Here is an 18,470-nt window from a genome sequence, read left to right as displayed (position 1 = left end):
TACAGATTAACATCAAGAACATCAGTGCTCTCTCATAAAGGAAAACAGCAGAGGAGCTATTTTAATACAAGGATACAGAGAGGATCCAGACTTCTGTTGTCTAGGTTACGCAGCTTGCTTAACAAGGTATGGATAAATTAGAGTAAGTCCTCCAAGGTCCATTAAACATTGTTGCAGCACTCTGATCAGAATTGTCTCGTGGGACATCGAGCCACTCCTACTTCGCTTTGGCTGACAAACCTTGCTAGCGTACAATTCTGCTCAAGTACACAGCAAACCATGCCCACATCCACTCCGGCAGGCACTCGCCCAGCATCCACTGTGGAGAGGCACACGGAGACAAGAGAACAGAAACAAAGAAAATGACAGAAAGGGACAGAGTAAGATTCCATTAAAATAAACAATTTCTTAAATCACTACTAAAGCAAAGCAAAAAGTGATTGAATATCATCAACTAAGCCTTAAATTCAGCCCCTTGAAGCACACATACTCAGCTGTTTCGGATGTAGCACTCACAGCTGAGCAGTTCTGCAAATAAATACTGAATCCTAATAAATACTGAATCCTGACCTGATTAAGTTCACAACAGCCATTCTGTCCACTTCCATTAATTGCCACATTTTGCCAGAATGCATCCTGTCTCTTTTATTCCTTTTGGACTAATCCCCATTTCTTCATTTCCATCTAGTCAACCCAATGCTATAGGAAGCCACTAGGTAGGATACATGAGATGTGACCAACATGCAAAAAACTGTATGATAAAGTCTGCCCCAAAAATCAAAACCCTACAAATGGAGGACAGTTTTTTTCCTGCTATTATTCCATCCTCCCTACCCACTCTTCCCCAAAGCACAGATATGCTCAATATGTTAAGACTGAAAAAAGCTATTTCTGTTTACAAAGACAATGAAACACTTGCCCAGTCAGCAACACCCCAAGAGAAATGAGATACTCTGCTTTTCAGTAAAAACCTGTTGCTTTCCCATTTCTGCTGCACATTTCAAGGGAGAATTGGATTCATTCTCTGATCTTAAAGTAAGCATGCCCAAGCATAAGAACTAGTGAGAAAATAACAATGCTTTAAAGTCTACAATATATATTACACTTTTGCAGAATGAGCAGTTTTCATTCAGACTCCTAAGAAAGTAAACAGCTGACTTACTTCTACTGACAAACATGAAATAATTTAATGAATTCCATTACCTGTATTGCATGCTTCCAGTAACCAGTAGTCCTTATGGATAACCCAAGAGTAGAAACAGCATGACTTGCATATTCTTCAGCAGCAGGAAAAAAAATGGATCTCTTTGACATAATGCTGCTGAATGATACCATTTTGGTAGCAATAATAAATGGTGTTAGACTCTGAACAAAAATTCCTTTAGAGGCACACTCATAATGTAGTGCTCTACTGAAATAGTCCAAGTAGCTCTAGAAAAACAAAAGCAGAAAGACACTTTTTTTTTCTTTTTTTTCTTAAACAATGAAATCTCATGACAAAGTTTTATTAAAATTACAGAAAAGTTTTAACATGTTTTATGCACCAGCTCTAATAAATATTAATAAATAGTATAAAAATATGATTTTCTGAAGTATTATCAACATTTCTCTGTGTTATTTGCTATAAACCTGCCATGGTACAGTAACTTGCAGGACAAAGTGACTGCTTATCACAATCTGACAATTTCTGCTTAAGAATAATACAAAAACATTTATTCCATCTAAAACAAACACCTTATCTGGTCTGGGGGGCATTGCAAGGATACTCTACAGACAGCTCTACCTACTACTGTCAGAAGAAAAAAAATGAAGTCCCATTCTTTAATACATTTACAGGTCAATTTTGCATTCATTCCCCAGAAGCCAGGTTAGCTATTTCCTGGGACTCACTTAGGCAAAAAGATTCATTAACGAGTATCTGCAATAGCCCCTTTAGCTCATTTTACTTTTACAGAACAAGAAAAGCACATGGCTGGTAACTGGGACTGCTGGAATCAGACTGAAAAATGAGCCTGGCTCAGTCTTATCAGGACAGCAACACTGATGCCTTCCCTGCTGTGCCACACAGCCAGCTCTCCCTTAGAAAGAGGATTTTAGACTCAGCTTGTGAGCAGATATCTTGCTGCTTCCAACCAGCCTTGCAAAAGGTTTTCCCAACAGTTTGTTGGGAAAGCATCTTGTACAAATTCTCTTACAGCTGCTTTAGGAAAATTAAGCAACCACTTCAAGCATTGTTCATTGTTAGTACACAAAGAGGCTTAGGATGTTACAGCAGCCTGTTCTCACTTGTGTTCAGAGGCCAGGCTTAAAGCTGGATTGCTGACCTAGCATTTGGATTAATTACCTCAGCTAAATCAAAAAACTTTGGAACATTTGTGATTCTTCTTTCTCATTCAAGCCTTTTAATTGTTTTAATTCAGAGTGCAGTTCTACAAACACTTGGCAAAATCAAAGGGGCAGATACTCTGTACAGAAACAGTAACTGGAAGCCAGTTTCCACACTGAAGGAAGTCTGCAAGGAGTTTTACACCTTGGGGTTGTAAGAGCTGGCTTTGCTCCAGGCTAAAGGAAATAAAAGAGCTATGTCAGAGGGCAGTCACAGACAGCTGGGAGCTATAACCACTTGTGTTTAGACACTGGATCTAGGTGAGATCCTTCACAATCTCAGTTGTTTTTGTGGATTCAGCAGCATGTCATGCAGGGCAAATCCACCATCACCATGAGCATTCATTCTTCCAGCATCACCCAGCTGCCCAGTCCTATTCATTACTGCTTGGATCTCTTCAGGAAGGACAATTATGGGGGAGCTCTTTTCAATTGTCCCCAAATACACCACAACACTCCTTGGTATTACATGATTTGGCCACGCTCTGTGTCACAGTGGTGGCTTGAGCATGAGTATAGCCCTTTCTGCTACTAAATATTGGTATGCAAGACTTGAGGTATGTGCACAGTTCAGCTGGAGAGAGATTAAATTCTTGACCCCTTCAACAGGGCCCACAGAATTGCCTCTCTGCTTTGTGCATCTGAGAAAGGCAACATTTCTCCTAGAACGACTGTTATGCCACACTTCACACAAAATCCAAGAGCACTGACTGGTTCAAAGCCCAGCACTGGTGAGGATGAAGAGTTTCCTGCATAACACATGTATCATTCACCTCCAAAATTTAAGCAAACCCCTAGAAACATTCAAGTATTTTGACATCCTTGCTGAATGTGTTTCCAGTGCATGCCATTTAACACTACAGCCCAACTTACTTTAGTGGCTCCATAGACTGTGAGCATCGGTGTTGGCTGACAACAGGATGCTGAAGAAAGGTTCACAATTGCCCCTTTCCTCTTCTTTATCATGCCTGGCAGCACAATATGTGTCATCATGGTAGCAGAAGCAATATTTACATGGATCAAGTCCCATAGCAAATCCTCAGACAGATTAGTAAAATAGTCTGGGTAGTCATAAACTATTCCCACATTATTCACCAAAATCCCAATTTCTCTGTCTTTCAGAGCCTCCTCAATGGTTGGGTAAAGCTCACGCCCCTTGCTGAAATCAGCTACTATGAAATCTGTTTCCACTTTATAGGTTTCAGATATGCTCCTGGAGACAGCCTGCAGCTTCTCTTTGCTTCTGCTGACTAAGATGATGTTGACACCACGCTTTGCCAGCTCTTCAGCATAAGCCTTCCCAATACCATCTGTGCTACCTGCAAGAGAAAACAGCAATAGAACACACAAGTGAAAAACTGAGCAACACCAGCCTTCTCTCTTGACATGACAGTTCTTTCAATTATAGCTTTATTCCTTTTTCTGAGATCATGTGGCACTAAATATATTGAATTCAAAGATGCAACAGTAAAGACAACACTGTCAACCACCTTCTGCAATTCCCCTCGTAAAAGTTTTATGTTTTCCATGACAACAAGAGAGAGCTCAAAGGAGAACCTTAATGAAAGGCAGGGATGTCAGAGGTAGAGGACTCAAACCTTGCTGAAGAACTAGGGCACATATGAATACCCCACACCAGGATCTTGTCTACATCTCTGTCTACACTGGCAGCTGATCAAGAGGTACCTTGCAAATTTGGCCAACAATTGCTGTGATTCTTTCTCAGCAGTCCATCAACTCACTTAGCTTGCCCATCTCCTGAAGAATTAATTTATAAAGGCAATGAACAACAGCCACTGCTCAGGCAGATTAACCTGCAATCAGAGATAATACAGGCTCCAGCCTGTGATATAAAGCTCACCCAGCGTCACAAGCCACCAAGTTTCACAGTACTGGCACAGTATGTTACATTGTTACATAAACACAAGGAAATTCACCATCTCTTACCTGTGACCACGGCCCACTTCCCGTACTTCTTGACCAGATCAACCTCCCCACTCAGCCTTGGAATCACGTGCAGCCTGAGTGCACTGTAAGTGTCCAAGGCCAGCGACACAACCTTTCTGACTGTGTACCAAGCTCCAACAATAGCCAGGGCTTCTACATAGACACTGCAGGAACGACTGATTTCTCTGTACAAGAGGGAGAATCGATCCACTGCAGCCATGGTGATCACAAGCCTGGAAAAAAAAGAAGACACAGGCAATTAAAATTGCCTCCTGAGCCATGTAAACTTTTCAGACTGTATGGATAATTTTGAGATATAGCATTTTACAGTTTGAGCACTGTTTTGATGCAGAAAAACCACAAGTCAGTGTGCTAAAATTTGTGTGTCACCTACCACCAACCTCACTGGTTTCAGTACTGTTTATCCCTTTTCCTAGGGTTGAGCTATTAATCAGTTGTACTGCAACAACAATGATCAACGATTCTGTAAACAAAACAATTAAAGCAGAAGCTGAACAAGTGAAAACCAATGTAGGAAGATGAAAAGTTACCTACAAGAGAGGCAAGGATAACCAGCACGGGAGAGCTGAGACACAAAGAAACACCAGGCTCTTCCAAGGACAAACAGCTACAAAGAGACAAAGCAGGCTAGGAGAGGGCGTCAGTGCCCAGCGCGCTCAAAAGCACGGCATCTGAGCCACGGCACGGTGCAGCGCATCACGCACACCGCGCTGGCTGTGCCTCACGCTTTCACTAGTTAATACGTTTTCTAACCAAGCACAAATCCGTCCTCTCCTCGGCAGGACCCGACGCGCCGCCCGGCACCGCCACACCCCGCCCGCCCCTCGCCCAGGGCGGGACAGCGGGCTCCGGGCGCGCCGTCTCCGCGCGGCCCCAGCGAGCTGGCCCGGCCCGAGGCCCCTCGCCCAGCCCCGGCTCTGAATGACCCGGCCCGGAGCCCTCCCTGGCGCGGGCTGTCCCGGCCGGACCCACCCCTGGCACGGCCCTGACCCGCCGGCCCCTCACCCGCGATGCCGGGCCGGGCCCGCCGCGCTGCCCGCGCCCGCCGCCGCCTGCGCCGCGCGGGGCCGCCGGGAGCGGCCGCGGGGCCTTGTGGGGCTGCGCGCGGCGTCGCCATGGCCACGGCTGAGGCGGCAGCCGCGGCCCGAGCTCCGCTCCGTCCCTCGCGTGCCGCCGACTAAAGCCTGCGGACATTTTGTCTGAAAAAGGCAGAGCGTAAATCGCACACCGGCTCGGGGGTGTTAGAATGCAGCCGGCGCCCGCTGGAGACCCGGACAGCGGGCGCACAGAGGAGGTCCCGGCGCCTGAGGCGTCGGAGGCGCCGTTGGGCGAGCCCGGGAGCGGAGGTGCCCACACGGAGCGTGAGGGCAGCGCTGTGAGCACAGGTGAGCCCCTCCGGCTCTCCCCAGCACACAGAGCCTGCACATCACGGCTGCTCACACTGATCTGGATGCAAATGCGAGTGTGTGCTTCCTGCCAGCAAAGTCACTGGAAATCCTGACATAACTGAGGCACACTCACTCAGTTCCTATCTTCCTATGGTCTTTTTTCATTTCCCGCCATTTCTTTCCTGTTGCCGGAGGAGTGTTTCTTCCAGTGTTGCAATCACACAGCCAGCCTGAGCTCTAAGTCACAAGGCACAGGATGGGTCAGGGACCACAGCGGGTCCCTGGTCCGAGCTCCCATCCCCGGGCACAGGGCTGTGTCCGATGACTCCGGAACATCTCCAGGGAGGGACACTCCATGCTCTGTCCGGGCAAACAGCTCCAGTGCATGCTCACCCGCACTGTAAAGTTCTTCCCTATGTTCAGGTGGAACTTCCTGTACTTCAGCTTCAGCCCGTGCCTCTTGTGTTACTAAACATGTTCGATTATTATGTTTTAATTACAGTCGTATTTAAGTAAACTGCTACAATCATCTTGTTAGCACTTTCTCTATGAACTACAAGAGCAAGTAGAAAGTTCAGGGCAAGTATCTGAAGAGACAAACACTGAAATTGGAATTAATCAAAGGCAGTTTCAAGGAGTGCGAAAGGGTAAATTTGTAGAATAGCTAGACTAACAGTGCTTGGGATGACTAATACCATTGCTGAAGTCTCTTTACAGTAAACTCAAATTGGTGTTGATTAAATGTAATATATATTAAATATCTAACACCATCAGAACATTGGTGTCAGTACTTTATTGTGACTGCACATTATAAGAATATTAACAATAATGGGTACTATTCAACTTTCTGATTTAAAAAAATGCAGATCTCAATTGCTACTATTTATTTTATGATGTTGTGTAAGAAAGTTAAGTTTCATTAAAAATCTCAGCAGAAATCTTGGTTAAAACACTCTTTTCTTGAAATTCATATTCAAGTGCTCTTCAGTATTTCTTTGAATCAATTGGCAACATGACACATTTTCCTCACCCTTGCTGTTAAATTGCAATTCATTTTCTTATTTAAAAAGATGATAAAACTCAAGAGAAAGAAGTCAACGGTACGTCTAGAGCAGATCAAGAGACTGAACAAAAATCAGATAGTGATCAGAAGTCTGGAACCAGCTCATCCAGTCAAAGGACAGTAGAAAAGAGAGGCTCTGTAAGGTAATACATTGTTTGTGGATGTGTTGGCATCACCAGGAGTTTTGCTATTCTGTGTGTTCATCTCAGTTCTGGAGAACAGTTTTGAAGATGAACTTGAGAATAATGGTTAAATCAGGTATTAGTGGTATTTCCAGCATCTGGACAGATGTTTGGGGTTTATGGCCACTACTATACTGCTAACTATAGAAACTACATTCTAACCACATGATGAAGTCATTTAATGGATCTGGAGAAAATTGTGCAAACTCCTGTGGAAGTCATGTGCCAGTAGATTTAACCATTTCTCTGACTCAGTTCAGACAAAGCATTCTGTTAATTCCTAGTGGCATTCCCAGCCAACCAACAGCTCTGTATCAAAACTTTCCTGACTGCTATTCTGGAGTCAGCATTTCAATAAAATGTTGGGTTGATTACCATTGATTTTTCTAGTCTGAGAAAAATATTGCATTTTGGCTCTGCCTCCAAAGGTCCTGTACCAAAGCAGTGAGGAACAGGGGAAAGAACTGGAGAGGAAGCTAACATAAAATCATGCTGCCCTTTCCAAGAAGATGAACTCTCTAATTCCCTGCCTATTTTCCTATAACTCACTTCAAAGGTAGAAATGAAAAGCCCCACTAAAAACACCTAGCTTGTTTTTGTGGGTTTTTTAAAATATAATTTTGAAAGCTGTAGCTATTTGTCTATCATGAAAGAATTGTTACTTGTGTTGCAATGGAATCTGTAAGGAAACCAAAGATCTCAGAATGTGCACTGAAATACATTTTTTATTTTGCTTCTGCTTCCTGTACTATTTTAGGATGACAAAAAAGATTCTGCTAGACATCTGTAAACAGCAGAAATTATACTGGACCCCATACCTAAATGATACACTGTACTTGCATTATAAAGGTAAGATGTGGACATGACTGCCTAGCTTGATCATTCCAAGTAGCATTTTAGCAGGGAATCTACTTCATGGCTCACTGAAGTAAGGTATCTAGTCATTCTTCTAAATTAGAACACAATTTTATGTAATACTGGATTTAGGAAACAAAATGAGTCAATATGAAGGTAGAAAAGTAAACTGTACATCTAACTTGCTTTGTAGAGCCATCCAAAGGATCAGTAGGAATCAAGGGACATATTTTTGGGGTTTTTTTACTGAAACAGGAGCCTTTGAGAAATGTAAATTAAAATACTGGTCTTCATTTGCACTCAGAGGAAAATGTTTTTCCTTAAATGGTTTGTATAAAAAGCTTTTTCCACCTTTTGGAACTTTTTTACTGCCAAGTAAAAATGGTCAAGAGGAAAATAAACAGTAAATACTTGCTGCATGTTTGAAACACTACTGAAAGAAAAAAAAAATTGTTAGAATGAACATTACTCATCCTGTGGTGATCTCTGAGCAGGTTTTTGCATGATGCAGTTACCTGGCCCTTGTTGGCCTAAGAATTCTTCAAGATAATTAGGATATGCTACCTTCTACATTCAGCCTTGGTTTTCCTATGTGTTATTTAGCATCTAAAGGGCTGCTGAGATACAGACCAGAATAGGCACCAACCTGGTTTTGCCCTTTATGGGCCATAAACAGTACCAGGGATTCAGTGGAAATACAGCAGTGACTTCAGTACCAGTCTTCTCTCATGCTGTTTCAGCAGCTCTGGTTTTTTCTATAATTTTCTGGTTTTTTTCTATAATTTTCTCATCCAAAGAGCAATTTTCAGCCAATGCCATTTCATTTTAAAACATCTTTTTTGTTCTGCAGGATTTGACCGACTGGAGAATCTTGAAGAATATACAGGACTGAAATGTTTGTGGCTGCAATGCAATGGCTTAAGAAAAATTGAAAATTTGGAGGCTCAGACAGAGCTGCGTTCCCTCTACCTGCAACTCAATTTAATTGAGAAAATTGAAAACCTTGAACCCTTACAAAAGCTGGATTCTCTCAATATCAGTAACAATTACATCAGGACCATTGAAAATCTCTGTAAGAACTGTTGCTGCAAGGTTTTAGGCTCTGGCAAGCCCATATTTCCTAAGCTCTGACTAAGCTTTTGTTAGTGGCACGAGTTTCAAAGGATTTTTAATTTGTGTTAGAATTTTGCACAACATCCATAGCAAAACCCACAGGGCTTCTGTGGAAGAATAAAACCTATGTTGAGAAACAGAAAATGCTACTACAGAAAAACTACTTTCACATGGATACCTAGGATAATTAAGCAGTTTTTCCTCACTTCTTAATCCCATCTCAGTACTTGTCTGTGTTGCAGACAGGCTGACAATCCAGTTTTCACCATTTACCTTACAGTTTAGATGTGCTTTGGCAGTTGCAGACACGATTACCAAATCTTTTATATCTGCTAAAAGATTGATTCTGTCATCAGCTGTTGTATTTCTGTACCATACTACTTGCATATATTTGAGAATTTTGAAACACAAGCTCTTGCTTTTGTGTAACTGTTTAGTTTGAAATGTGAATTTTAAAAAACTACCACCCTAAAACCAAGCACCTATTTTTTCCTGGGGTGAAGAAAGCAGCTTTGGAGGCCTTGTCAAAAAGTAAATATAGCAGAATAACAAATCTGGAAAAAAGCTCCAAATTCAATATAAACTATTAGTTTGACAATGCAGTTTTCTACTTGCTCATAAAGCCCTTTGTGAAGTGACAACTCTTACCTTTCCTTGCATTGTACTGTTCTTGTCTGGCAGCTTGTCTGAAAGTCCTGCAGACTCTGCAGATCGCTCACAACAAGTTACAGACAGTGGAAGACATCCAGCACTTGCAGGAATGCCCAAGTATTTCTGTTCTTGATCTTTCCCACAACAAACTAAGTGATCCAAGTATTGTAGCTATTCTGGAGACCATGCCCAATCTGGTAAGCCAAAAATAGCTGAGGGTTTGTGTTTGTGTGTGGGTGAACCCCATCAAGTGGCTTTGTTGGGTAGTTCAGTGCACAGTAGGTATCAGTCTAAAAGAAACATTATTAAACATTGGTTTGTTTCTGGTAGATCACCTGTAACACCTTGGATATTTTATTAATTTCTTGCTTTTGAAATGACAGAGGAAGTGCATATCCAGACTGGGGTTTTTGCTACTCAAGCTTAAAAATGGTTTCCCTTGTTTCTCTAGCATGTGCTGAATTTGATGGGAAATGAGGTGATAAGGAAAATTGCTAACTATAGAAAAACACTCACTGTTCGACTGAAACAGCTGACATATCTGGATGACAGACCAGTTTTCCCAAAGGACAGGTAAGAAACACAGCCATCTTTCCACAGCTGTAAGAATCAGGTGCTAACAATCACTCATCCATTTTTGGTCAATACTGTCATGGAAGGAAGATTGACCAGTACAATTTTTTAAAAGTGGATGACTTTGAGGAGAAGAGTATTGTACTACAGAGTTCTACATCTAACATACCTAGAAAAAAGCAGTGTATTTTTTCTCCTGATTTCAACAGAACCTGAGCAGGTGTCTGGAACAGCTGAGCCAAGATCAGACCAATCTCTGGTGATGTAATCAGCAATCAGCATTTGGATATCTCTGTTTCTTTTGTGAGATAAATATATATCCCTGTTGCATAAGAGATTGTCACTGCTATCTGCTTTTTTCTCTTGCAGCTATTTTGTGCTGTTGCAAACTCTTTTAAACTTCTCTCTCATTACAAAGGTGGGCTTTTATAGCTGTATTACAGTGAGCTTTTGTGTTTTCATTAGAGCCTGTGCAGAAGCCTGGGCTGTTGGAGGGCTGGAAGCTGAGAAAGCAGAAATGGAAAAATGGGAAACCAGAGAGAGAAAAAAAATCCAAGATAGCATTGATGCTTTAGCAGCAATTAGGGAAAGAGCACAGGAAAAGAGGAAGCAAAAGAGCATGGAAGGAGTTGCAACAGATACCCAAGAAGGTTTGTGCTTACTGTTTTGGAAGATGTCTGTGACCACTTCAATTTGAATGTGCAGAGGAGTCTTTATCTGATACATCTTTGGATTGACTACCAACTAAAAATTTTTTTTCAAGTAAGTGGATTGCACAAAGGAGAGGTTAACCAGCATTTGTTGCTGATCCATCAAAATCCTCAAGGATGTATTTAAATATGTAGTCACTTGTGAGCCTTTTCAAAGTATTAGAAATACCAGACATTTATTATTTAAGCATTTTCTCTAGGTGATTTTTATTTTTTTTTTGTGGGGAATTTCTGTTTGCTGGGGAGTTGAGATGGGAAAACAGCATTGCTGCAGTCTTGGGATGACTACTCATCCATGGATAGCTGCTCAGAGTAGGAGCACATTCTAGCCCATTGCAGTAGTGTTTGGAAATTTAATATGAGCAGTGGTAGATTAGCTCAGCAATTTTTATGAAATTATTTCTTCTGTAGGAGCATCTGCAAATTCAAAAGATAGTGATGGAAATTCTAATACATCAGGAACTTCAAATAGATCAGAAGAAGAAGCTCAAGAAAAGACTGAGAAATTTAAAAATGAGGGGTTTGATTCTTGTGATGAAGTGATAACAATTCTACCAAATAGAGAAGATAGCAGAGATTTCACATCTGGAAATATGCCTGGTGAAGATCAAGAGGATGCACAGGAACCAGACTCTCACTGTGCAGATGTCAGCCAGGAGGCAGATGGTAATGTACACAGGGAAAAGCCAAAGCAAACTGAGCCTGCAGAGATGATGAGCCAGCCTCTCTTTGTGGAGCACTCTCTGCTGTGGCTCAAGCCAACCAACTCATACATAAAAACATTCCATTAGATTTCCACAGTGACAAGGTGAAATCAAGCAATACTGGGTAAAATATTCTTTAAATACAATAAATAGTAAATTTCTGAAGGCTTAACCAGCAACTTCTGCAATTTAAAGGTGGATCTCCACTTCTCAAACACGCCAGGTTTAGTGAAAGGCCAGGAGAGTTTACAGACTTCCCTTGCTCCCACACAAACTGGGCAGTCTCTGCCACCGGAAGCTGGTCATCACTCTAAAGGTGGTTTTGTACCTTCACACATGGAGAAATACTTTCATAGATTTGTGGAACACATTATTGCAAAATGCAAATATTAATTTATACAAAGAAGAGAGACCCAGACTATAAAAGAAAAACCAAGCTTTGGGTTGAGCTGTGAATTCTGCAGTGGTAGCCAGTCCCCAGCAGTCTGGTTCTGCAGTGCTTGCAATGTAGACATTTTTTATTCAGTTAGTTCTCTGCAACTGATATTGATTATTCTGCAGATCTACCAGGACAGGAGGCAGCTACTGACCAGGCTGAGCTTCCTGAGAGGGAGAAGGAATATGCTGAAATTGAACAGTTCAAACTGGAGACACTGGCAGCGCTTTCTCTTGATGTATGTATTGGATTCAGACTTGGAGAAGTTCACATGTGTGTACTGTCTTCTCCAAGTTAATTCTTGTAACATTCTGGCTAATAAAACTGTATAGGCAGGTTTTTAGGAAAGGTCTACTGTTAGGAAAAATATAAAGGAAGAAAGAAAGAAAGAATAACCCAAAAAGTAAAGCTGCAGGGGATTCTCTCCAGTGGAGCATTTATGAAGAATGCTTCCAAAGCTTATTTTGTCCTTAAATTGTTTATCCTATAAATCCTTTTGTCCTGTTAAAAAAAACCTAAAGTTGACCTTCTATCTCTGTGATCTCTCTGGAGAAGCTAATGAGGGCCCTCATTTAAAAACAGAAAATGCAGTGAAAAGAATCTAGTAGACATATTTGTCCTCTTAATCAAAACTAAAATGAAATATGCATTTGAAAATGTGAACTATTTCAGAAGAACCATAGGGAAGAAATAGCAGCCCCATCATTGTAAATGTTACCCAGCAGTATTAGATACTATAAATTAATTCTCAAAATAGAACTCTGATGTCTGTTTCCAGGAAGAGCAGAATGTACATTATTCAGATATATAATAAGTGATTCACATTTGTAGTATGGTCTTCTATTATCTAAAATGTCTATCTGATGAAACATTTAAATATGTTGACCACATTTAACCATGAGGAGGACATAGATACCACTGAAAAATACAACCTCACTTCAAAGGAGAATTGTTCAACATGTCCTAATTAGGACACTGCTGATAAACTGACAGTGTCAGACTGTGATATAATCAGCAATAAAAGCTTCTGAGCTTCTGCCTTCCCAGAGCCTTAATACACTCTGTGATGCCCTGTATATTGTTAACTGCTGGCAGAAAAGCCTCATATCTCTGCCCTGCTCTTAATTTCCCAGGCAAAAATTCCATGTTATTGAAGGGCTCTGCCCACTGCTTCACTAGAGGGTGTGCTGCTGCCTCCTTCTGTTTAGCTGGTTTTAATCATAGGTTTAAAACAGGCAGTGGAGAGAAGGGGCAGCAATTAAAGTATGCACAATATTATTATTAAAATAAAAGATCTTACAGTGTCTGAAGTAAATATGTAGTGACACTGTAGGTGCCCACAATGTGAAGATCTCCTTGATTCAGTGTTTGTTTTTCCCTTGATGCTCTGTGGCACCATAGGAAGATCCTGTGCACAAACTTCAAGGCACTATAAAAGTAACTCTTAAGCACACATCTGTGGGGTTTTAGAGATGTAAAAAGCAAAATCTACTGTTTTAATTCTACAGAAGGAAAACCAAACCCAAATCACACACCAATACACATTTCAGTGTTCTGTGCTACTTGTTCTCCAACATTTAGTGACAGAAAGAGCCTCTCCCAAGAGCCTGCAGTACTTACCCTAGTGCAGATATTCCAAAGAACCTGAGTGCTGACATTGCAGGGGATGGCTGGGGAGATGCCAAGGTGAGAGGCTCTGGAGCAGCACCACTGTCCTTGTTCATATCCTGAGTTTCCAATGGTCTCAGGGGGAATATAAGGGAGCAGAGTGGAGGAGAATTTCAGTGGGTGGTTGTGACATCCCTGTGTCAAGCAGAAACAAGCTCCTGTTGCTGCACATGCCTTGGCAGTGTGAGAATCACATTCCCACATACCTGGACTGGGTTATCTAGTACTTGATCTGCAAATGCACCTGATGACTGAAACAAGACCTATTGCATCTCCCTGTTGACATCAAACTCCACAGTAGTCTCAGATCTTAATGTGTACATTTTTAATGCAATTTTTATAAAACTCTGTGACTTCAGGACATGCTGCACTAGCTGCAGCCATATCAGGAAGGAGAAATTTCCTTTCTTGATTTTAATTGTGTAATAATCTTCACCACACAAGACAGTATAGATGTTCCTGATGCTACCATGCTAAGCAGCCTGCTACAAAGTCATGAAGTGCTAAAAATATCTAAAAGCAAAAGGAAATGCTTATCCCAGTATTGACCTACAGTTAAAAAAATTTCAGAGAGGTATTAGTTTCTACCTGTAATTTTGCCACCTTCTGTACCTGTACCTATTAGTTTCTACCTGTAATTTTGCATTCCCACCTTCTGTGTTTCATGTCAACAAATGATTGTTGTCTGAGGTAATATTTTCTTGTGGAAAGCTGAAATCAGACCTGTCCGAGGAAAAACAGTTCTCAGCAAGTTTGCAGTTCTGTGTCTTAATTATGAGGCATTCACAGTAAAACATTGGTTTATTAGGTGGATTTGGGTTGACAGAGTTTACTTGATATGCAGTTTCAGGATATGGATTTGGCACTTACCCATAGAGATGGGTTGCAATTGGGATTAAGTCTATTGAATAGACAGGAAACAGCTAAGAGAATAAACCATGTTTGCTTTTAAAATCCTGGTAATGCCTCACTCTTTATCCTGTTTTCTTTCATAATCACACAGCACAGTAGAAAACAGCATTGTCTGACATTTGAGCTATTGCTTTCCCATTTGCTGTTTCTGGAGAGAGATGGATTTTCCCTTTCCCACAGGTGCTTAACAGCAAACTGTGCCTGTGAGGGGATGGAGGGGCATCCTGCTGGCTGGGGCCTCACACCCTGCTGAGCACTGCTTTGGAGGAGTTGTCCAATGAGCCAGAGATGTCATTTGCCATGGGTCACAGTAGTGACAGTCTCACTGACTATTGATCTGTGATTGTTTTCAGGATCTGCCTGATTTAGAAGATGTAGTTGTAAGTGAGTTTCTCCCAGAAGATGAAATCTTTGTTCAAAAGGTAATATTTTCATTAATTCCAGTACTGAAACTTCCCTAAACACATTTACAAAGGTTTTGCAAAATGAGGATAATCCAAGTTGTGAAATGCTGGTTTGGGAGGTGCAATCACGTACAAATTTACAAACAAAAAGGGAAGGTTTCATCAGTGCATATCTACATGGAAACCTTCCTTTGTTTAAATCTGACTTTTTTATATTCTTGTCTAGCAAAAATAGAATAAAAACTTATGATCAGTAATGCAACAGTTACATAAGTTTAATTTCTTAATAGGATGTAGTGTTATACTAAAGATTATACTGTACCAGTAATAATATGGTGCAAATTGCCTGCTGCTGAATAAAATCTGACTTTTCAACTGAAATCACAGAGAAATTGAAATTCCTCCTCTCTACTGCAGGCCAGTCCTTGTCCACCTCAGAGTTTTGCTCTGCTCAAACTAATCTTTTAGGCACAAGCCTAAAAAGAATAGAAAAAAGAGGACAACAAAGTTTAAAAGCACAGTTTTGATTTTCATGCTGATCACAGAATCATACTGGCCTTGCTGGAGACAGGCTGGTACAGGACATGCTCTTACAAGTCCTTCCAAGATAATGCCAACTTTCCTGCAGCCATCATAAGGCATGGAATTGATTTGCTCTTTTGATCACAGACTCATAACAGGGTTGCAAAATGTTTTGGTTAACAGAGCCTCCAATTAAAAGAAGGCAAGGTAAGAGGATTAGGGAAGGAGGATGTGTTGGCAGCTGTCCTGCTCCAAAGGCTGCTCAGCTCTCCAATGAAGCAGATGAAGATTTTGGTCAGGTTCCTCCGGAGTAAAATATTAGAACAGAGCCCACACACTGCTCTTTTTGTGAACTGTTAATTAGTTTATGGTCAGTTCATTGGTGCTGCCTGAGAAATTGCTAATCTAAGATTCATTCACAAAGCAGCAGAGTTTATATATTCAGCATATATTCCATATATTTTAAGAGAACAGCACATTAAAGCTGATAACTGTTACATGGATCCAAGAGATATTTACCCTTCCTTTGGCTTTTATATCTAAGAATAATTTTTCAATTACATTTCTACCTTTACAGCAGGACTATCACCCAAAGATTGAAATAATTTCTGAAGTGACAAATGACAGCAATTCTGCATTAGAGGAAAACAATAAAAGCATGATGGAGAATTCAGTAGAAGAAGTTCCAACAGCAATTTTTTCAAATGTATGTCAGAACCATAAAGAGCATGAAAAGGAGCACTTAAGACCCCTTCTCCAAAGCTTATTTACAGAGCCTGATAATTCAGAAGGACACCTGGAGACCAAAGATCAAGAGGGAGCCCCTTTGAAACCCTTGATAGAAGAGGTAATCACTGAGCCCAAGGATCATCTGCTGCTGTCACCAGACTGTCACCAACCAGATGGCCCCAGCTCATGGGAAGAGGATGGTAAGATTACAGGGACAGTATTAATCACAGAGAAAACAGGGTTTGGCACAGACACACTAAGGATCTGTTCAGCTCCTGTTGAAGGCTGCTAGTTACAATCACCACTCCCTTTTATTTATGTGGGAATCCTAATAAATTAGGAATTAAAATGTTTTCCTTTTTTACAGAGAATTTCTTATTGATTTTCATTTAAATGGTTTTAAAAATTGGGCTCTATATTTCTTTTTTCAGTATTAAAGACCACAAGTGAGTTTCATTTGCCCTTTGCTTTTGTGCTTTTAACAGGGAATGGCAATGATAGAGAAGCACAGGGCCTGGCTGATGGGGAAGGATGTTCTCATAAAGCACAAGCTGACAAGGATGATGAGAGTGGATTGGATTAATCACTTAGAAAAACCAGACCAAATCTGGATGGAGCACAGTGTGGAAATATTCCCAAAGTATGGAGGCTGGCAGTGGGACCATTTGTTAAAACTGATCTAACACTGTGATATCAAAACTCACTGCCCTTGGCTCCAGCTCCTCAGGGCAGCTGCCTGGTCACTGCTTTGAAAATTACTGTTTTGAGGTTCTATTCCAGTCTTGTGTTATTTGTGCCTTTGCATCCTTCTAGAAATGCCTTAGTTCCATGTTTATATGTCAGAGTTTCATTACAGATGTAGTTTCAAGCATAATTCAGTGTTTCATTTGACTAAATAAAAATTCCATTTGTAATCACATGTATTTTCACTTGGTGTTTTATATTTTAAGTCCATACCAGTGTGCATCATAGCAGATGGACTCCAATGGCAAATGAGATTGCTTCTTGATGGGATATTTTACTGATCTAATGTTCCTTGACATTATGATTGTTTATGTCTAAAAAGATGCAGAAAGAGCATCCATGCACAGAAAATCTGGTTTTACCTTTTAGGGCATCTGTAATGAAACATACACTTTTATCTGCTGCTTTTATTGTTTTTCATTGAGATGTGTCTCAGGATCTGTGTTTTAAGTATAGCCAAGTTTAGGTGAATGTATTTTTTCATATTTCTATACATCTGTGATGATTTGTAATAAATAAAATTTAACAGTTCCTTTAGGTGTGCACATTTAAAGAAATAAAATATCACTGTGGGCTTGTTGAGGAGATGTATTTCCTATCACCTGGGCTTAGGTGCCATCTGGTGGCAGGAGAACCAGACCTCACAGTAACACAAAATAGTGAAAGCCCTCAGAGAGGACAACACAATTGTTCTAAATTTCATCCATTTTCCCCCTACACGAGTTCTAACATGCTGGCAACAGCCTTGGCCTCCAGGACAGGGTGGGGGTAAGCCAAGGGCCTGTGGAGCACAGGGGTATCTGAAAGCATTGGTGCAGGAATCTGCTCTTCAGAAAGCTGCAAATGCTGCCACCAACCTGTATGAGCTCCATCCTAAAAATGTACCTGCTTCCTTTTCTGACAGAAAACTGGATAAGGACTATTTTTAGGACTTTGGGATTTGCATTTTCCATGCTGTGTTTTGGTGCCTGTCCTGGTATCTACTTACTGCACTAAAAACAAGCAAGCAGAAAGGATCACATTATGATTGCAAACAAAAGGTTTAAAAAAATAATTCCAAGAGTGAAGTTTGAGCTCTGTTGTCACTGAAAGCAAGAAAAATAGGGCAAATGAGGAGAAAAAAGGCAGCAAATAGTTTAAAGAACTGTAGATTCTTTTACTGTGATCCTGATTTTACCAGCTATACTAACCCTGAGTGGGATTTTAGTTTGAAGAATTCAGCAGCTTTTCCAAGCTGTTTTTACTTGGCCACATTTTAGATGGGACATTTTAGATTTAGTTCACACAGTGACCACAACCCACCCGGGGGCTCTCGCAAGGGAATCTGAATGCTTGGAAATGATTTTCACTTGTCACTGAGGACTTGGGAAGGAGAAAGGGAGTAAGGGACAGACAAAAGGAGTGAGAAATGCCAAAGCAGAACTAAATGAGAAAAAGGAAACATGTTTAATTAGTGTCTTCTG

General features: G+C 41.0%; 2 protein-coding genes across 6 annotated transcripts; one reads left to right on the top strand and one right to left on the bottom strand.

Annotated features, from left to right (window-relative positions):
* Positions 1 to 32: 32 nt before the first annotated feature.
* HSDL1 (hydroxysteroid dehydrogenase like 1) lies at positions 33 to 5,402 on the bottom strand. Of its 4 annotated transcripts, none has more exons than XM_054296137.1 (5): positions 5,359 to 5,402; positions 4,333 to 4,565; positions 3,259 to 3,704; positions 1,204 to 1,431; positions 33 to 319 (listed from the first exon to the last, which is right to left on the bottom strand). In XM_054296137.1, exons 2-5 carry the CDS (start codon positions 4,550 to 4,552, stop codon positions 245 to 247), a joined length of 969 nt encoding a protein of 322 aa, XP_054152112.1. In that variant the 5' UTR covers positions 4,553 to 4,565; positions 5,359 to 5,402; the 3' UTR covers positions 33 to 244. The 4 variants fall into 4 exon arrangements, with proteins under 4 accessions (XP_054152112.1, XP_054152115.1, XP_054152113.1 ...); XM_054296140.1 differs by lacking the exon at positions 5,359 to 5,402 and adding an exon at positions 4,888 to 4,984; XM_054296138.1 differs by lacking the exon at positions 5,359 to 5,402 and adding an exon at positions 4,884 to 4,979.
* A 69-nt stretch (positions 5,403 to 5,471) lies between these two features.
* On the top strand, positions 5,472 to 17,502 carry DNAAF1 (dynein axonemal assembly factor 1). Of its 2 annotated transcripts, XM_054296135.1 has the most exons (12): positions 5,472 to 5,738; positions 6,812 to 6,947; positions 7,744 to 7,835; positions 8,692 to 8,913; positions 9,636 to 9,802; positions 10,057 to 10,178; positions 10,644 to 10,828; positions 11,300 to 11,554; positions 12,154 to 12,266; positions 14,962 to 15,030; positions 16,112 to 16,463; positions 16,749 to 17,502. In XM_054296135.1, exons 1-12 carry the CDS (start codon positions 5,600 to 5,602, stop codon positions 16,844 to 16,846), a joined length of 1,950 nt encoding a protein of 649 aa, XP_054152110.1. In that variant the 5' UTR covers positions 5,472 to 5,599; the 3' UTR covers positions 16,847 to 17,502. The 2 variants fall into 2 exon arrangements, with proteins under 2 accessions (XP_054152110.1, XP_054152111.1); XM_054296136.1 differs by lacking the exon at positions 11,300 to 11,554.
* Positions 17,503 to 18,470: the final 968 nt, after the last annotated feature.

The sequence above is a fragment of the Melozone crissalis genome, unplaced genomic scaffold (assembly GCF_028551555.1).
Source record: "Melozone crissalis strain CALT ecotype California unplaced genomic scaffold, PUWL_Pcris_2 ptg000007l_1, whole genome shotgun sequence".
NCBI lineage: Eukaryota > Metazoa > Chordata > Aves > Passeriformes > Passerellidae > Melozone > Melozone crissalis.
This window is presented reverse-complemented; position numbering and strand designations above follow the sequence as displayed.